General features: G+C 35.9%; 1 protein-coding gene across 1 annotated transcript in view; it reads right to left on the bottom strand.

Moving 5' to 3' along the window:
- Positions 1–18,457, bottom strand: part of LOC311286571 (protrudin-like) — a 191,554-nt gene that overhangs the window by 136,216 nt on the left and 36,881 nt on the right. The window contains exons 9-11 of the mRNA XM_084402774.1: positions 14,722–14,892; positions 13,846–14,016; positions 4,032–4,202 (exon numbers count right to left, since the gene is read on the bottom strand). Coding sequence (XP_084258900.1) covers positions 4,032–4,202; positions 13,846–14,016; positions 14,722–14,892 — 513 coding nt within the window. The remainder of the gene's footprint in view (positions 1–4,031; positions 4,203–13,845; positions 14,017–14,721; positions 14,893–18,457) is intronic.

The following is an 18,457-nucleotide window of genomic DNA, read 5'->3' as shown; positions in this document are numbered from 1 at the left end:
ATGTAATGCAATACAATGATGATTGAGAGATAAACTAATAAACCTTCCTCAAAAGCCTGATGATCATATTTGATACATTTGAACATGATTTTTTTTTATAATCAAGTAAACCTAAGTTGCTTCAGTCCAGAAAATGATCATCTTGAAATATTACTAACATTATAAAGGTTATTCTTATGTTTACTTAAAAATCTTTAAAGATTTCACAGCAAAAAGTCACATGACCCACGAGCTGAAGGGACACGTTTTTAAATTATACTTGCCTTTTACTTGCTAAAAAAACTATAAACCATCAACCAGACAACAGAAGGCAAGTAGTAGATTGTGTGCAACAGGTTTTTGATCATGTTGATAATTTAGATCAAATATGATACAGTAGGAATTAAAGGGTTAAAATAACATTATTCTAGTCTCAGTTAAGATTAATGTATGATCTTACGTCAGTTTCTCCAGTTTACAGTGAGGATCCTTCAGTCCATCAGAGAGCAGCGTCAGACCTTTATCTCCTATTATATTCTGATTCAGATCCAGTTCTCTGAGGTGTGAGTTTGATCTCAGAGCTGAAGCCAGAGCAGAACAACCTTCATCTGTGATCTTACAATCCCACAACCTGTAGAACAACGACACACACTTTAATCTCTCAGTTCAGCAGGAACTACACAACCACAGAAAGAGACTGAGATATTAACCCTCTGAGGTCGGCAAACGCGTGTGCGCGTTTTTTGCTGGATTTTCTTCACATTGTAGCACAATAAACTTAAATTACTCTGTCATTTATGGTTATACAGAAAAAAGAAATATGAAAAAGGAATCTGTGAGATGTCTACTTTTATACGTGTCCACTTACAATCAAATCAAAACATTGTGCTTTTGTAAAATAAAGAAAATAAACAGGGTGTGCTTTCTGCCTCTCCGTCGCGGTGAACTTTTCTTTCTTGAGCACGTCTATAAACTGAAACAAAACTCACCGAATACTTGTCACACATTTATGAGCCATATATCTTTATAAACATTTAAGTGTGTACTTTTAAATCATCGGATTCAAACTGAAAACAAATATTCTCTGTTTAAGTAATTTGTATAAAACCAACAAGATGTCCAGCTTCTCAAACGCTTGCTCATTATTTTTAATTCGACCACGCCCACGCGTGCAAAAGAGATTCACATGCAAATCTCCACATGGAACGCGAACGCGCTCGTTACCTCAAAAACAAAGCACCAAAAAACTTCACAAGTCTCTGCTTTTCGTCGAGTTTGACATGCCGTGAGCTTACATTGGATTTACCTCAGAAGAAGAAGAACGCGATTTGAAGACAAGAAATTCTTAATTATATTAGTTGAATATTATTGTTGCATAAACTTCACATTGCAGTTGAACTGTTGCTAGATATATGGTGAATATTATAATATTTAGAGCCGTGTTTACTGTTTGTGGATATCTGCTCAAACGTAGATATGTATAATATAGTAACCATAATGTTTCATATTTTGGAGCGCGCTGTGCGTTTGAATGTTTTATATTTTGGAGCGCGCTCTGCGTTTGAATGTTTCATATTTTGCAGCGCGCTCAGCGTTTGAATGTATCATATTTTGGCTCAGCGTTTGAATGTATCATATTTTGGCTCAGCATTTGAATGCATCATATTTAGGCGTGCGCTCTGCGTTTGAATGTTTCATATTTTGGAGTGCGCTCAGCGTTTGAATCTATCATATTTTGGATTTTGGAGCGCACTCAGCATTTGAATGTTTCATATTTTGGAGCGCGCTCTGCGTTTGAATGTATCATATTTTGGAGCGCGCTCTGCGTTTGAATATCATATTTTGGAGCGCGCTCAGCGTTTGAATGTATCATATTTTGGAGCGTGCTCTGCGTTTGAATGTTTCATATTTTGGAGCGTGCTCAGCGTTTGAATGTATCATATTTTGGCTCAGCGTTTGAATGTATCATATTTTGGAGCGCGCTCTGCGTTTGAATGTAACAAATTTTGGAGCGAGCTCTGCGTTTGAATGTTTCATATTTTGGAGCGCGCTCAGCGTTTGAATGTATCATATTTTGGAGCGCGCTCTGCGTTTGAATGTTTCATATTTTGGAGCGCGCTCAGCGTTTGAATGTATCATATTTTGGCTCAGCGTTTGAATGTATCATATTTTGGCTCAGCATTTGAATGCATCATATTTAGGCGTGCGCTCTGCGTTTGAATGTTTCATATTTTGGAGCGCGCTCAGCGTTTGAATGTATCATATTTTGGATTTTGGAGCGCGCTCAGCATTTGAATGTTTCATATTTTGGAGCGCGCTGTGCGTTTGAATGTTTCATATTTTGGAGCGCGCTCAGCGTTTGAATGTATCATATTTTCGAGCGCGCTCAGCGTTTGAATCTATCATATTTTGGATTTTGGAGCGCACTCAGCATTTGAATGTTTCATATTTTGGAGCATATTTTCACATTTTTTTTCTAGTAGTTGTTACTGAAGTGATCTGTTTGAAAGATTTATAGGCTGCTATAGGTTATTGTTATTATTATTATTATTATTTTATATAGCACTGCGCGTAGCCTATGCCTACAAGGCACAACAAACCTGGTGTTCATTATATATTGTTGTGAATTTTAAAAAGCAATTTTAACCAGAAAAAAAAACATTTTAACCGAACAGCCCTATAGTTTCTCTTGATATCAGCATGTTCACAGTTTTTTTTTTTTTTTTTTTTACAGGGACCAGATGCCACTGAGTCCTGCTGACTTCAACATTCACATGAGTCTCTGTACATGAACATGGTAAAGTGAAAATCAAACACCTTGGAAATGAAAGGTATGTACAATGTTTTTAGGAATATCAGAAAGGTCTCTGTCTTTGGATCATTGTTTTCAATAATGTGCTTTGTCATTTGTTGTGTATCTTTGGATTATGTTGTGTTGTAAATAAATCCAAACAATCAAAAACAATAAATCCATTCTTTTTTAAATCTCCTCATTCTTTGTGCAAGGTTGCTCAAAAAGACAGGGCCTGATAGCTCCTAATAGGGCCATTAGGGGAGGGTCTTTGTCTTTCTTACATATTAATGATGTGTTTACGCCTCTTCGCATAAAGCTTTCTTACACAAAACACGTGATTTTCACATAGTTTTGGAGCAAATATTCTAGGCTACGTGATACAATTTTCAAAAGTCTTGTGAAGAAATAATCAGTATGGGTTTCATGGCCTTATTTCAGTGACAATTTCTTTTTGTATTTTCACAAACCACGCATAAATGTCATTATCTCAAAACTACAAACTTTTACATACATGCATACATATATTATTGTAGCAGAGTTTGTGCTAAATACAGTGTAATCAGACTTTAGCCATGAAAATGTCACAAGTAACAGAAATAAGCACAAATGTCAGAGCATGTCAGAACACCTCCAGGGCCAGATTTACTAATCAGGGCAAGTTATCGAGAATCAGACAGAGTTATGGCACGCACTGAGATGAAAATGATATGTATGGACTTATCCAACTCTGGGGGATACAGTGAATAAGCTAAAGTCCCAAAAAGTCGCCATGTTCCTTTGAGACCTGCTTTTTTTGGGTGGATAAAACTTTGTGAATATTACATGTAATGCCGTTTTTTGTCTTCATTTATAAATATTTTATATATGTATTAATATTTAGCCATAGATGGTCAATTCATATATTGCAGCATATTGAAAAATATAAGCACTAGTTTCCCATGTATGGAAATGTATTATGTAATATATCGCATAATATTTAGCAGTATTTTCCCATATATTTTTGTTCTGTAAGGGTGTTTACACTGCAAAAAAATAAATAAAACAACAACCCAGGACCAGAGTTGAGAACAACTGACATAAAATGTATATAAATATCAGTTGTCACTCTATATCTGCCAATAACATGTCTTAGTAAGATGATATTTAAATGCTTAGTTTTATGATCAAAGCTCTGTAATTTTAAACATATAATGTAATGTTTTGATTGGGTTAAAATAACATTATTCTAGTCTCAGCTAAGATTAATGTATGATCTTACCCCAGTTTCTCCAGTTTACAGTGAGGATCCTTCAGTCCATCAGAGAGCAGCGTCAGACCTTCATCTCCTATTATATTCTCAGTCAGATCCAGTTCTCTGAGGTGTGAGTTTGATCTCAGAGCTGAAGCCAGAGCAGAACAACCTTCATCTGTGATCTTACAATCCCACAACCTGTAGAACAACGACACACACTTTAATCTCTCAGTTCAGCAGGTACTACACAAACACAGAGAGACTGAGATATTAAATACTAAGGGCCAGATTTATTAAACAGGGCAAATTATCGTGAGAGTGCAATCCCATAAAAGCGCTGATGGGAGTGGAAAATTCTGAGTTTGATCGACTGACGAAGCAGAAGTTAAAGAACAGAGACTCAGCCGGATCATTTCCATAAAGACCAACACAATCTACCAGTTAGCGTCTGGTTTCAGACCTGCTTTTTTTGGCCAGTAAATAATGGCTTAAACACCAGCGGCCTGATGCAGAAAAGTTGCATACGCACAAAGCATTGAAATGTGTGTACGCAATTTTCCACACACATATCAGGATTTATAAAAAATAAACAAGGCGTAAATATGTGCGCACCGTACGGACACTCTAGGCCGTGCGTACACACTCTTTTACTGGAGTGAGTGAAGTAATGAAGTGAACAGAATGATTTAAACTGTTTTACATCTGATAAACACATTTAGGTTAAACAGGGTTGCTGCACACTTTTTAAAGTCAAATATAAGGCTTTTTAAGACATGAAGAAATCAAAATTAATACCTTACATTAGGGGTGTGCAATATTGACAAAAATATATCTTGATATTTTCAAAGTTTTGTTGATAATAATTAGATGATATTTCACTGATTGTGTTTTTGTACTGGTACCATGGCTGGTTTAGGCCTGTTGTTGACAGCAGACTCATGAAGGTATTCATATTATTCATATTCTATGCAGTGGTCAGTTCACACCAGTGACAGAAATGAACATTTTTATTAAGGGGCAATATTGGCCACCTTAAATTCATTTCCAGGGGCATTTTCACCTATATATGGACATGTTTTCTAAACTTATTTAGAGATATGCATCACCTTTTGTCTCAAATTCTAACATTCAAATACAATTCTATTAGAATAATAACACAGTGCCACTGTTACAGTCAAATTAAATAATTAAATCAAAATCCATCTTTGCAGTGCAGAGGAGACACAGAAGCGGCATTAATATATTTACACTCCATTTACAATTGCATAAATAAAGCTATGAGATTCTTTTTTATTCAATATTTAAATATAAAATTATTTCTAATTTTAACGTTTTAATTAAAGGGTACTTTAAATATGAAACTAAAAATTTAATGAAATCATTGTCCAGAAGTTACAACATTTTTTATTAATTTAAATAGAAATATTTGCAGTGAATGCGCTGCTTTTGAACTCTTTTCCTGTGGCATGCTGTGTTTTTTTTTTTTTTTTACACTTTTTTTATTATAAAGATCTTGCACATTTGACAATATACATTGGAGGCAAACTTTTGCCAAACTATGCAAGGCACACTTGCATAATAACTCAAAAACAGGAATAAAGTGTGACTTATGCTTATTAATTGTGCACTTCCCCAAACATAACATTTGGTCTGAAAACAAAAGAAGATTAGTATTTTGTATTGCCTCACATACATGTTGACCTTTTTGTGATTGCATGTCAAAAAAAAAAAAAAAAAAAACTAAAATTACACATACATACATACATACATACATACATACATATATATATACATACATATATACACACACGTCCGCCCTCACTGCTTGGACCTCAGACAAGATCCGGCCATTTTACTCTTATATACAGTGGGTACAGAAAGTATTCATACCCCCGGTAAATATGATCAAAAATGGCTGTAAAAAATAAATCTTTCATTCAATTTTTTTTATCTTTCGTTCAAAAAAATTGGCAAAATTCTAACCTTTCATTGAAGTAAAAGAATTCAAATTGGGGGAAAAAAAAAAATCACATTATGAAATAAATGTTTTTCTCCAAAACACGTTGGCCACAATTATTCATACCCCTAGAATGTTTTATGAATAAAATATCTCTGAAGTATATTCCCATTAATATTTACCTTTTTTTAGCACACCAGGGTGACTAGGAACATGAAATTGTCCAGCCATGACTTCTTGTTTCACAGGATTTTAAATATGAGGAAACACAAAGGCCAAATTCCCTTAATCATCCATCACAATGTGTAAAACCAAATAATACAGTTCTGATTTGCAGCAAAAGATTGTTGAGCGTCACAAAATAGAAAGTGGCTGTAAGAAAATAGCTAAATAATTGAAAACACCCATTTTGATCATCAGGGCAACAATTAAGAAGTTATAATCAAGTAAAAAATTTACAAATCTGCCAGGAAGAGGACGTGTGTCTATATTATCTTAATGCACGGTGAGGAGGATGGTTTGAGTGGCCAAAGACTCTTCAAGGATCAAAGATGGAGAATTGCAGAGATTAGTTGAGTCTTGGGTCTCAGAAAGCCTATAAAAAAAAAAAAAAAAAAAAAAAAAAAACCTACATCCCCACATGTTGTTTGGGAGGGTTTCAAGAAAAATGCTCCTCGTTCATCCAAAAACAAACTCCAGCATATTCAGTGGTCAGACACGACTGGAACTTCAGACGGCACAGGGTTCTGTGGTCAGATGAAACTAAAAAAAAGAGCTTTTTGGCAGCAAACACACTAGATGGGTTTGGTGAACACAAGGACAAAAAGTACCCCATGTGTACAATTTAATATACCACTGGATCTTTAATGTTGTGGGCCTATTTTTCTGCTGGAGGTCCTGGACTTCTTATTCAGATACATGGCATCGTGGATTCTATCAAATATCAACGGATAAAAAAATCCAAACCGGGCGGCTTCTGCTAGAAATCTTATAATGGGCCGTGGTTGGATCTTCCATCAGGACAACGATCCAAAACAAACATTAAAATCAACACAAAAATGTGTTTCGGAGCACAAAAAGCATCTGCCATGAGTGTCCCAGTTCCCTGACCTGATGAGTGGAGTGAACTGAAGAGAAGCACCACCAACATGAACTTGTGAATAATCTGAAGGATCTGGAGAGATTCTGTATGAATTTGAATTCTTTTACTTCAATGAAAGGTTAGAATTTTGCCAATTTTTTGAACAAAAGATCAAAATTTTTGAATGAAAGATTTATTTTTTACAGCCATTTTTGATCATATTTACCGGGGGTATGAATACTTTCCGTACCCACTGTAATTAATCCACTTAGACCATAGACCAATACATTTCTCCTTTTCTAATCTTAAGGTCATAGTGAGACTCTCCATTCTATATATTTGGTATGTAGTGTTCTACCATTCCTCAATGCCCGATAGGTCTAGTTGAAGCCATTTTCTTGTCAGGGCCTTTCTGGCTGACAATAACAGAATCCTAAACAGGTACTTATCTGCAGTTGAAGTCAGATTTGAGGTTTCAAGACCTAGGTACATGTGTAAGAAATCAAAAGGGATATTAGTTTGGAAAATATTCTCTAAGCATCTGTGTACCTCTCGCCAAAAGGGTACAGCCTTTGGGCAGGCCCAGAATATATGATAATTATCATAATTAGCATCGCTGACGCCACACAATCTCCAGCACCCTGTTCCTATGTTTTGGTGAGCTTTCTGAACAGGGGTAATAAAAAAAATCTCATTATGTTTTTCCATCCAAATTCTCTCCAAGTTAGCGAGTAAGTTGTCTTCCACTGCATTTTGCACATTACTTCCCAGTCATTTTCATCTATTACTGTGCCTATTTCCTTTTCCCCATTTCTTTTTGACGTATTGAGTGTTTTTTGGTTTGTTTTCTTGGAGACCTTGGTACAGAATTGTTATGATTTTTGTAATGGTATTCACATTATAAACTAACCGGAATATATTCAGAATGATGCCGTCCCTTCTGTCTGTGCTTCCCCTTGTAATTTCTTCATATCTATTTCTCATTTGCAGATACCGATAAAAGTCCTGATTTACCAGACCATGTTTCACCTTGAGAGTTTGAAAGTCTTTTAGTTTTCCATTATGTGTAAATGTAAAGTAAGAGGTGAGGCCTTTCTCTGCCCACTCATGGAATCTTTTATCATGTCTATTGGGTACATGTCTATCCGTGTCATAGGCACACCATCTTAACATCGCCACTGCCTTGATTAGTTTAATTTGACAAACTTGATGCCAGATCTTAAAAGTTAATTTTATCCAGCGATTATCTTTATCTGTTAGGTGAGCGAGTAGTCTCTTATCTGCTACCATGGCTTGTATTGGAGGGCCATTAGTAGTAGCCTCCTCTATGTCTTTCCATCTTGCTGTAAAAGTTGGGTTGCATAGGCATACTAGGGGTCTTAATAATAAGACCGTAATAATAATAATAATAATCTCTTAGACATGGCAGTGCCAGGCCTCCCTTATCTTTTGTGAGTTGTAACGTGTTGTATTTTATCCTTGTTTTTTTCCCCTGCCATATAAAGCGAGAAATTATTTTATCCCATTCAACAAATTGTTGTTTAGTAACTTCAATAGGGAGGGTTTGGAAAAGGTACAAGAGGCGTGGCAAAACGCTAATCTTTACTGATTCAATTCTGTTTATTAGCCCTAGAGAAGGGATAAGACTCCATCTTGATAGATCAGACTTATTTTTTAAATTTAATGGCCCATAGTTAAGTTTGAATAGTTCTGTAGTGTCTCTACATATAATTACCCCAAGATATTTAATTGAATTCTGGCCCCATTTAAGATTATATTTTTTTGTAGTTCTCTAGGAGGTTCAAAGTTAAAGGTCAAAAACTGTTTTTTGTTTATATTTAATTTATACCCTGAGAATGACCCAAATTCTCCAAGTGTGGACATCAGCCTCTGTAACGATTCCTTTGGCTGGCCTAAATAAATCAAGATATCATCGGCAAATAGAGATAGTTTTTAGTCTCCTCCTTGCATATTTATTCCTTTAATGAGATCATCTTGTCTTATATACTGGGCGAGTGGTTCTATAAACAGAGAAAATAAGGATGGGGAGAGAGGGCACCCTTGTCTACAGGATCTTTCTAATGTAAATGGCTTTGACAAGCTGCCATTTATTTTTTATTCTAGCTGGTGATGTATTGTAAATTGATTGGGTCACCTTGAGAATGGTTTCATGAAAACCAAATTTAGTTCAAACTTGATAAAGAAATGACCACCTCACGGAGTCAAAAGCTTTCTCTGCATCCAATCCTATCAACATTGCTGTTATGTTATTTATTATTTTAGATGTGTTGTATGACATGCAAGGTCTGTCTAATACGGTCCTGGGTCTGCCTCTGGCGAATAAACCCCGTCTGGTCTGTTTTTATAAGATTTGGCATAATATTGTTGAGTCGTTTGGCTATTATTGAATTGTAAATTTTGTAGTCTAAATTTAGGACCGAAATCAGCCTGTATTGACCTGTAGCATATGAGCAGATCATTCATTCATTGGTTCTGAATTAATGAATCATGGCTCGTTGAATCTGAACACAAATGCACATTCCTTCTTGCTTTCACACTCTGAACCCCCGAATGCAAATCATTTGTGTTGGCTCCAGCTAGTCTGCCATAGACGCATTAATTGCGTGGCTTGGTGGCCACTTTTATGGCTCTCCCGACACTTTATGGCACCCTGGAGTATTACCAGAACAACAGGACACCGCATCTCCTCGAGCTTCGCAAGCCTCAAAGAGATGCACCGAAGAGATAACGGAACTTTCTACGTGACATCACACACACACACAAAAACTTACCTTGCATTTGATTCAGAATCTAAGATGATGTATTAAGGCCTGCATGTTTGGATAGCCCTTTTATGCGATGGTTATGAATTTCTGATTTGTAACTTGGAAATGTTTCTCCTAATTAATGTTCTCAAATAGAATCATGGTTTTGTAACCCTACCTCTGACCAGGTCATAAAACTTTATGACCCCAACTGGGATTTCCAGGAAAGCCCAGCTCGCTGAAATTCTTGTAAGGAAAGAGAAAAGTACCTTTTAAATGTATTAACTTTATTTCCTTTTTGTGCTTAGATGTCTTCCCATATCAAATTGGAGTATCTGCAATTTTATCGTGTGTTAATCAAACTTTAAATGCTTATAATATGCATATCTTATGTAACTTTGTGTTCCTATAATCTTCATGTGACGTGTTTGATATCTCTGTAATTCTCTCAATCTAACGGAGTCGAATTCCGATAGCAGAATGCAGTGATGTACATTGTTTTACACATTTCATATTTCTGGAGCCGAAAGGTTTAAGTCAAACACCACTGTAACTCAAGCCAGGAGGCTGTTCCAAACAAACAAAGGAATGTTCCCACTCGAAAATCTCGGCAGATGATTTGCCCTCCCCGCAAAAAGGGGCGTGGATGGGATTCCCTCAAAAGAGGAACTTCCCGTTCCTCTAGCCTCTTCGGTCAAACTTCGGGAAAACACCAACTTCGGACAGGGGTCGGCCACCGCGTTCGGTGAACCTTTAAATCTTCCCGCGAGTCTGCTCGCCCCGGAAGACACGAGAGAACACGCCCAGCTCCGAAAGAACGACACACGCGCCTTCTTTCCTCAGCAAATACAAAGAGAACCATATGCAAGTATTGATTATTGATTTGATTTGATTGATGTGATTTCTTGTTGTCTCTCTCAAAGGTTACATTGTGATTTTTGCCATACTGCGATCTCTCCCTATTTTGCTTTCACTTTCGCTCGCTCATCCTCTCTCCCTTTCTCTCATTCTCTCTCACCTCTCTAATTCTCTCTCATCCTCTGTCAATTCGTGTTCGTAATGTTTTTCGTTTTGTTTGTTTCGGGTGTATATACATACATATATTCTATGTGAATTGTAGTTCGATGTATTATTAGTTCAATTATTAAAACCATTATATTATTGATTGCTTCTGTCTAAAATGCTCATATTACAAAGTCAATGAAATGTTTGATCTTAGCTACAAGCTTTACGATTTGTTACTTTTCAGTAACCTAAATTTTATAAGGACAGGAGAATAGTTTCATGGCCAGAAACTATTTTTTCTGAAATTATAAGAAGTGATAACTTTGAGAAGTTGATAAGTTAATCTTACGGCCGTTTGCTGGACAAACAGATTGTTCGATAACTAAATTAATTCCATTAAAGTTTATCTTATACAATCGATCTGTAAAAGACTATTGATATATTAATGACGAACCATAACCCGTTGTGGTAATCATTCATATATACAATCGATCTATTTTCAGCTTCGATAATTTAATGTAACTGTAATATGCGATATATACATGAATCATACCCCTGATTCATCATTATTGATTCCCAATATCAATTGAGCTAATACCTATATTCGTTACAGACAACAGTCCGTTTTGTCTTTACCTTCTTTTGGTTTGACCGTAATTGTTGCTTCTTTCCATGAGGGGGGGGGATCTCTCCCCCTTTGAGGGCCCAGTCACAGACCGCTCGTAGCCTTGAAGTTAGTTGTTCTCTAAACATCTTATAATATTCGGATGTGAAGCCGTCCGTGCCTGGGCTCTTATGAGCTTTTAGCATACTTATTGCTACGTTAATTTCATTATCTGTAATTTCCTTTAATAGATTGTTGTTTTCTTGTTCAGTCACTTTTGGCAGGTTCACTGAGTCCAAGAATTTTTCCACCAGATTATCATTATCCAACTTTGGCTGGGAGTATAGGTCTTTATAATAAGTTTCAAAGCTCTGTTGTATTTTTTCCACCTCATGGTGTATTAAGCCAGTTTTCAGATGTTTAATCTTGTAAACTGTGCTGTCAGCTTGTTGTTTTCTTAATTTAAATGCCAGCCATTTTGTAGATCTAACCCCTACCTCATAATATCCTTGCTTTATAAATAACTTTTTCTGAGTTTCTTCAGTATAAATTGTCAATTTTGTTTTGTAATTTTTTTATTTCCAATTTCTTATTATTGTCTAAAGAGCTTTGTGCTGCCTTTGTAACTCCTTAAGATTGGTTTGTAACTTTTCAAGTTTCTCTTTTCTTTGTTTTTTTTTAACAGGGCGGTGTAGGCAATTACTTTCCCCCTTATTACTGCTTTATATGCATCCCACAAAATGGATGGAGTAACTTCTCCATTGTCATTTTCATTAAAATATAAATCAATTTCAGTTCTTAGTTGTTCTTTAATTTGAGGATCATTTAATATACTTGAATTGAGTCTCCAGATTGTTGATTTAGGTTTATTATTAGTGTAGATGGATAAATGTACAGGAGAGTGGTCCGATAAATCAATTGTGCCAATGTTGCATGTTTTAATTCTGTGTCTGTCTTTACTAAAGGTAAAAAAAATATCTATTCTAGAGTACGTGGAGTGGGGTGCAGAATAATGCGTGTAGTCTCGGCCAGAGGAGTAGAAGTCTCTCCAGATATCAGTAATTCCAGTTTAGGTCATGATACAGTTTATCTTTCTGGTAAGTTATTTTTGTTGTAGTAAATTTGTACATGAACTATCTAATTTAGATAATCTCATATTCATATCACCTCCACATATCAACATTCCCTGGGTTTCTGACGTCATCATTTCAAATAACTGTTTGTAAAATACCCAGTCGCTCCCAGGTGGTGCATATATGTTAAGAATAGTGACCAGTAAGCCATCAATTCTCCCCTTGACTAGTATGCATCGACCATCTAATTCTTTCTTTTCAGATAAGTGCCCTCATAGCGGGTTTGGTGGGAAATTGGCATGCTCTGTTTTAATGTTTTAGCCAGCGAGGATTGCTTGGCACATGATAATTCTGCTTTATGTTCTGATCTAAATAGCAGATGTTCTGACAAAATATTTCATACAAATAATGATGAATGATGAGCATTTGACTCCGTCTAAGCAGATTAGCAGCGACACAGACGGTATAATGACAGGCAATGAAGGACCCGCTCTGTGATCGAACGGTCCATTGGCCGGGTTGAATAAGTGCGCTGACTCAGTGCTGTACGATCTGCTGCACGATCTGCTGCACGCAGGAGCTGTTGGTGTCGAGCACAGACAGAGAGGAGCCGAATCATAACCACTGTCATGCTCTTCACACTATTATGAAAATACTATTGCAATTGAAGGACAGAATTGGAAGGAAACGGTAAGATATGCACGTTTTACATTTAAAATGTTTTGTCAGTGACGCTGAGTCAGACAATTATTTACACTGCAAAAATATATATAATCCCCAGGACCAGAGTTGAGAACCACTGACATAAAATGCATATAAATATCAGTCGTCACTCTATATCTGCCAATAACATGTCTTAGTAAGATGATATTTAAATGCTTAGTTTTATGATCAAAGCTCTGTAATTTTAAAACATAATACAATGATGACTGAGAGATAAACTAATAAACCTTCCTCAAAAGCCTGATGATCATATTTGATACATTTGAACAGGATTTTTCACAAAAGATGTATGGATAATCAAGTAAACCTAAGTTGCTTCAGTCCAGAAAATGATCATCTTGAAATATTACTAACATTATAAAGGTTATTCTTATGTTTACTTAAAAATCCGTAAAGATTTCACAGCAAAAAGTCACATGACCCATGAGCTGAAGGGACACGTTTTAAAATTATACTTGCCTTTTACTTGCTAAAAACTATAAACCATCAACCAGACAACAGAAGGCAAGTAGTAGATTGTGTGCAACAGGTTTTTGATCATGTTGATAATTTAGATCAAATATGATACAGTAGGAATGAAAGGGTTAAAATAACATTATTCTTGTCTCAGTTAAGATTAATGTATGATCTTACCCCAGTTTCTCCAGTTTACAGTGATGATCCTTCAGTCCATCAGAGAGCAGCGTCACACCTTTATCTCCTATTACATTCTCAGTCAGATCCAGTTCTCTGAGGTGTGAGTTTGATCTCAGAGCTGAAGCCAGAGCAGCACAACCTTCAGCTGTGATCTCACACCTCGACAACCTGTAGAACAACGACACACACTTTAATCTCTCAGTTCAGCAGGAACTACACAACCACAGAGAGACTGAGATATTAAATACTAAGGGCCAGATTTACTAAACAGGGCAATTTATCGAGAATCAGACAGAGTTATGGCACGCACTGAGATGAAAACGGTATGTATGGACTTATCCAACTCTGGGGGATACGGTGAATAAGCTAAAGTCCCAAAAAGTCACCATGTTCCTTTGAGACCTGCTTTTTTTGGGTGGATAAAACTTTGTGAATATTACATGTAATGCTATTTTTGTCTTAATTTATGAATATTTTATATGTATTAATATATAGTCATACATGGTCAATTCATATATTGCAGCATATTGAAAAATATAAGCACTAATTTCCCATATATGGAAATGTATTATGTAATATATTGCATAACATTTTGCAGTATTTTCCCATATATTTTTGTTCTGTAAGGGTATTTACACTGCAAAAAAATAAATAAAAAAACAACCCAGGACCAGAGTTGAGAACAACTGACATAAAATGTATATAAATATCAGTCATCACCCTATATCTGCCAATAACATGTCTTAGTAAGATGATATTTACATGCTTAGTTTTATGATCAAAGCGCTGTAATTTTAAACATATAATGTAATGTTTTGATTGGGTTAAAATAACATTATTCTTGTCTCAGTTAAGATTAATGTATGATCTTACCCCAGTTTCTCCAGTTTACAGTGAGGATCCTTCAGTCCATCAGAGAGCAGCGTCACACCTTCATCTCCTATTATATTCCCAGACAGATCCAGTTCTCTGAGGTGTGAGTTTGATCTCAGAGCTGAAGCCAGAGCAGCACAACCTTCATCTGTGATCTCACAATCCCACAACCTGTAGAACAACGACACACACTTTAATCTCTCAGTTCAGCAGGAACTACACAACCACAGAGAGACTGAGATATTAAATACTAAGGGCCAGATTTACTAAACAGGGCAAATTATCGTGAGAGCGCAATCCCATAAAAGCGCCGATGGGAGTGGAAAGTTCTGAGTTTGATCGACTGACGAAGCGGAAGTTAAAGAACAGAGACTCAGCCGGATCATTTCCATAAAGACCAACACAATCTACCAGTTAGCGACTGGTCTCAGACCTGCTTTTTTTGGCCGGTAAATAATGGCTTAAACACCAGCGGCCTAATGTATAAACGTATACGCACAAAAAAAAGCATTGAAATGTGTGTATGCAATTTTCCACACACATATCAGGATTTATAAAAAATAAAGGCGTAAATATTAGGGCTGGGAATCTTTTACCATCTCACGATTCAATTCGATTCCGATTCTTGAGGCCACGATTCGATTCAAAATCGATTTTCGATTCAAAAAGATTTTCGATTCAAAACAATTCGATTTTATTCATAATGATTTCTAATCAGGTTTCTGATCATGATCTACTCTCATCTGCTTTGCTATACAGAATGACAAACAGAGACATTAAAGTGTCTTTTTCACATTTATTAAGTTCAATTCTCAGGGAAGTGCCTTTTATCAAAATTGTCTGGTTCTCAATTGCTACTCATTAGTAGCTAGCTATAAAATAAGTTGGAACAAAAATAAAGTGCTTCTTCATAATACAACATGGTTGAAAATTAGGGGTGGGAATATCTAGGCACCTCACGATTCGATTCGATTATGATTCAGAGGGTAACGATTATCGATTATTAAAATTTTTTTTTACTACTTGGTACTTTTAAAGCAAAGTATTTATGATGACCCATAACGAACTTACTTCCAATACTTCCTATATTAATTTTATTAATAAAACAAATGGAAGTGATTTGGCAAGTCAACTGTAAGGTTACATTTGCCTGCATATGTCCCAACATTGCAAAGAACCAACAGGAAAAGAAATGTGTGCCTGTACTAGCAGCGTACTTGTAGTAAATTAATACAAACTTCAGCATATTCTGAATCTCTAGCATTTAATAATAGACTTCTAACCAACATCCTCTTGTTATTTCCAATGAGCAATATAATCCTTAAGACAAAAAAAACATTTTGCTGTAGCAAATTCACAAACAGTTTTCGTTCAAAAATATAGAATTATGTACCAGAAGCTATCATATAATGCTTGTGGACTTATGCATATTCTGAATAATTAGTAACATACAAAGTCACTCTTATACACAACTAAATAATAAAGAGTTATGACTTGAAATGTTTGCTGTATACCACAATCAAAAACAGCTTATACAAAGAAAGTGAATGAACATCTGCAGAGAGTAACTTACAGTCAAAATGTAACTTTTTGTGACTGGCATTGCACATATTGCATACAGATCGGTTTACAGCATATTGATGTGAAAACTAAACAATACAGAAATTAGCTCTCATACAAAAAAATACTAGATCACAATGAAATTGCCCATTTTCCATACGTTAGCTTTTAACGAAGAGGGTTCCGTTCGGATTTGGTGCTCAGCCATCATGCGTCTGTTATGTGCGCGACTCTGCTATGTGCACGCCACAGACTGTCCGCGCACTGCACGTCCGCTTCAGAGTTCCGCCTTTTGCGTTCCGTCAATGTTAAGTTATTAGAAACAATTATTTATTTATTTCTTTTTTAGAAAATCGATTTTTGACATTTGTGAATCGATTCAGAATCGTCCACGTCCCGCATCGCGATTCATCTAAGAATCGATTTTTTCCCCCACCCCTAGTAAATATGTGCGCACCGTACGAACACTCTAGGCCGTGCGTACACACTCTTTTACTGGAGTGAGTGAAGTAATGAAGTGAACAGAATGATTTAAATTGTTTTACATCTGATATACACATTTAGGTTAAACAGGGTTGCTGCACACTTTTTAAAGTCAAATATAAGGCTTTTTAAGACCTGAAGAAAACAAATTAATACCTTACATTAGGGGTGTGCAATATTGACAAAAATATATCTTGATATTTTCAAAGTTTTGTTGATAATAATTAGATGATATTTCACTGATTGTGTTTTTGTACTGGTACCATTGCTAGTTTAGGCCTGTTGTTGACAGCAGACTCATGAAGATTTTCATATTATTCATATTCTATGCAGTGGTCAGTTCACAGCAGAGACAGAAATGAACATTTTTATTAAGGGGCAATATTGGCCACCTTAAATTCATTTCCAGGGGCATTTTCACCTATATATGGACATGTTTTCTAGTGGTCGACCGATATGGGATTTTTAATGGCCGATATTGAGAAAGCAATATGGCCGATTGGCCGATATGAGGCCGATACAATACATGTGAATACAGTAAATGAGAGACAAAGAATATTGGTGAAACTAAATGAACATTTATTGTACATAATATTTATGCAGTTTTCTTTTTGCAATAAAAAATATTTACAAAAAAAATGATTGCACTTTGCATTCCCTGGTGTTGGCTCTGTAAAGTTTTCCCACAAGGGGATTTATTTTTCTGTCCAGCCATCTAGCAGAATAAAAAAATAAAAAATAAAAAAATAAAAAAAAGTGTAATTTGATATTTTCAGTCACATAAATAATTACTGCTGCTTACTACAGGTTACAAATATCATTTATCATTAATGAACCAAATCTAAACAATATTCATAAATTAATGACAAAATAGTATGTGCAATTACATACATTTTATGTACAATGCATAGTTAAATATAAATCTCACATAGTTTATTTACACTATTTACTTTAAACAGGTTGTTTTACTTTAAGTATATTTAAATAATAATGATTTATGTCTGTTTAGTTTTGCTTGTTTGTTTCTTTGAAACGTTGCAAGCCGTCACATGTATTTGCATGACATCCATGAACATATGAAAATGTATACTACACACGATCTTACGCCAATCATGGATAAATTAATACAGTAGATAGTGAATAACATTTGAGGATTTATTTTCAAACGTATTATTATACCATAGTGTTCTCCTCTCATCCACCTCACGCGACCACTGATCTGTAGTGCACGCCACGCGACCCAGCTTTTCCGTGCACGCGAGTCCGTGGGAAAACAGCGTCTAGTTTAAACGTAACCCGAGAACAACGCGCGTATCTGAGGAACAGCCAGTCACAGGATTTTTGACTGTTTGTGAGGCAAAATATTTTCAGTTTTGTTTGAATTCGTTCATATCACATCTGTGACCTCCACTGGAGCTACCCGCTGGGCTGCGGATCTGACATATCACGGTACTGTTTGAATAGACTTTGCTACACGCCGGAATGTTATTGTGTGTAACACAATGTAGCGTCAGGTTAGAAAGCGAATGCAAATGGTCATTTACTGTGTCTGTCAGATGTCTGCTTCACGTCTGAGTTGCTTGTCTTACATGCTGGGCGGAGCAGAGCGAGTGTATTCAGTTCATTCACGCTCGCTCTGTTTGCGTCAGTGGAAAAAAGCGCTATGCAATCACAAACTGTTTTGAAATATATC

Source organism: Rutilus rutilus (genome assembly GCF_951802725.1).
Source record: "Rutilus rutilus genome assembly, chromosome: 2".
NCBI lineage: Eukaryota > Metazoa > Chordata > Actinopteri > Cypriniformes > Leuciscidae > Rutilus > Rutilus rutilus.
This window is presented reverse-complemented; position numbering and strand designations above follow the sequence as displayed.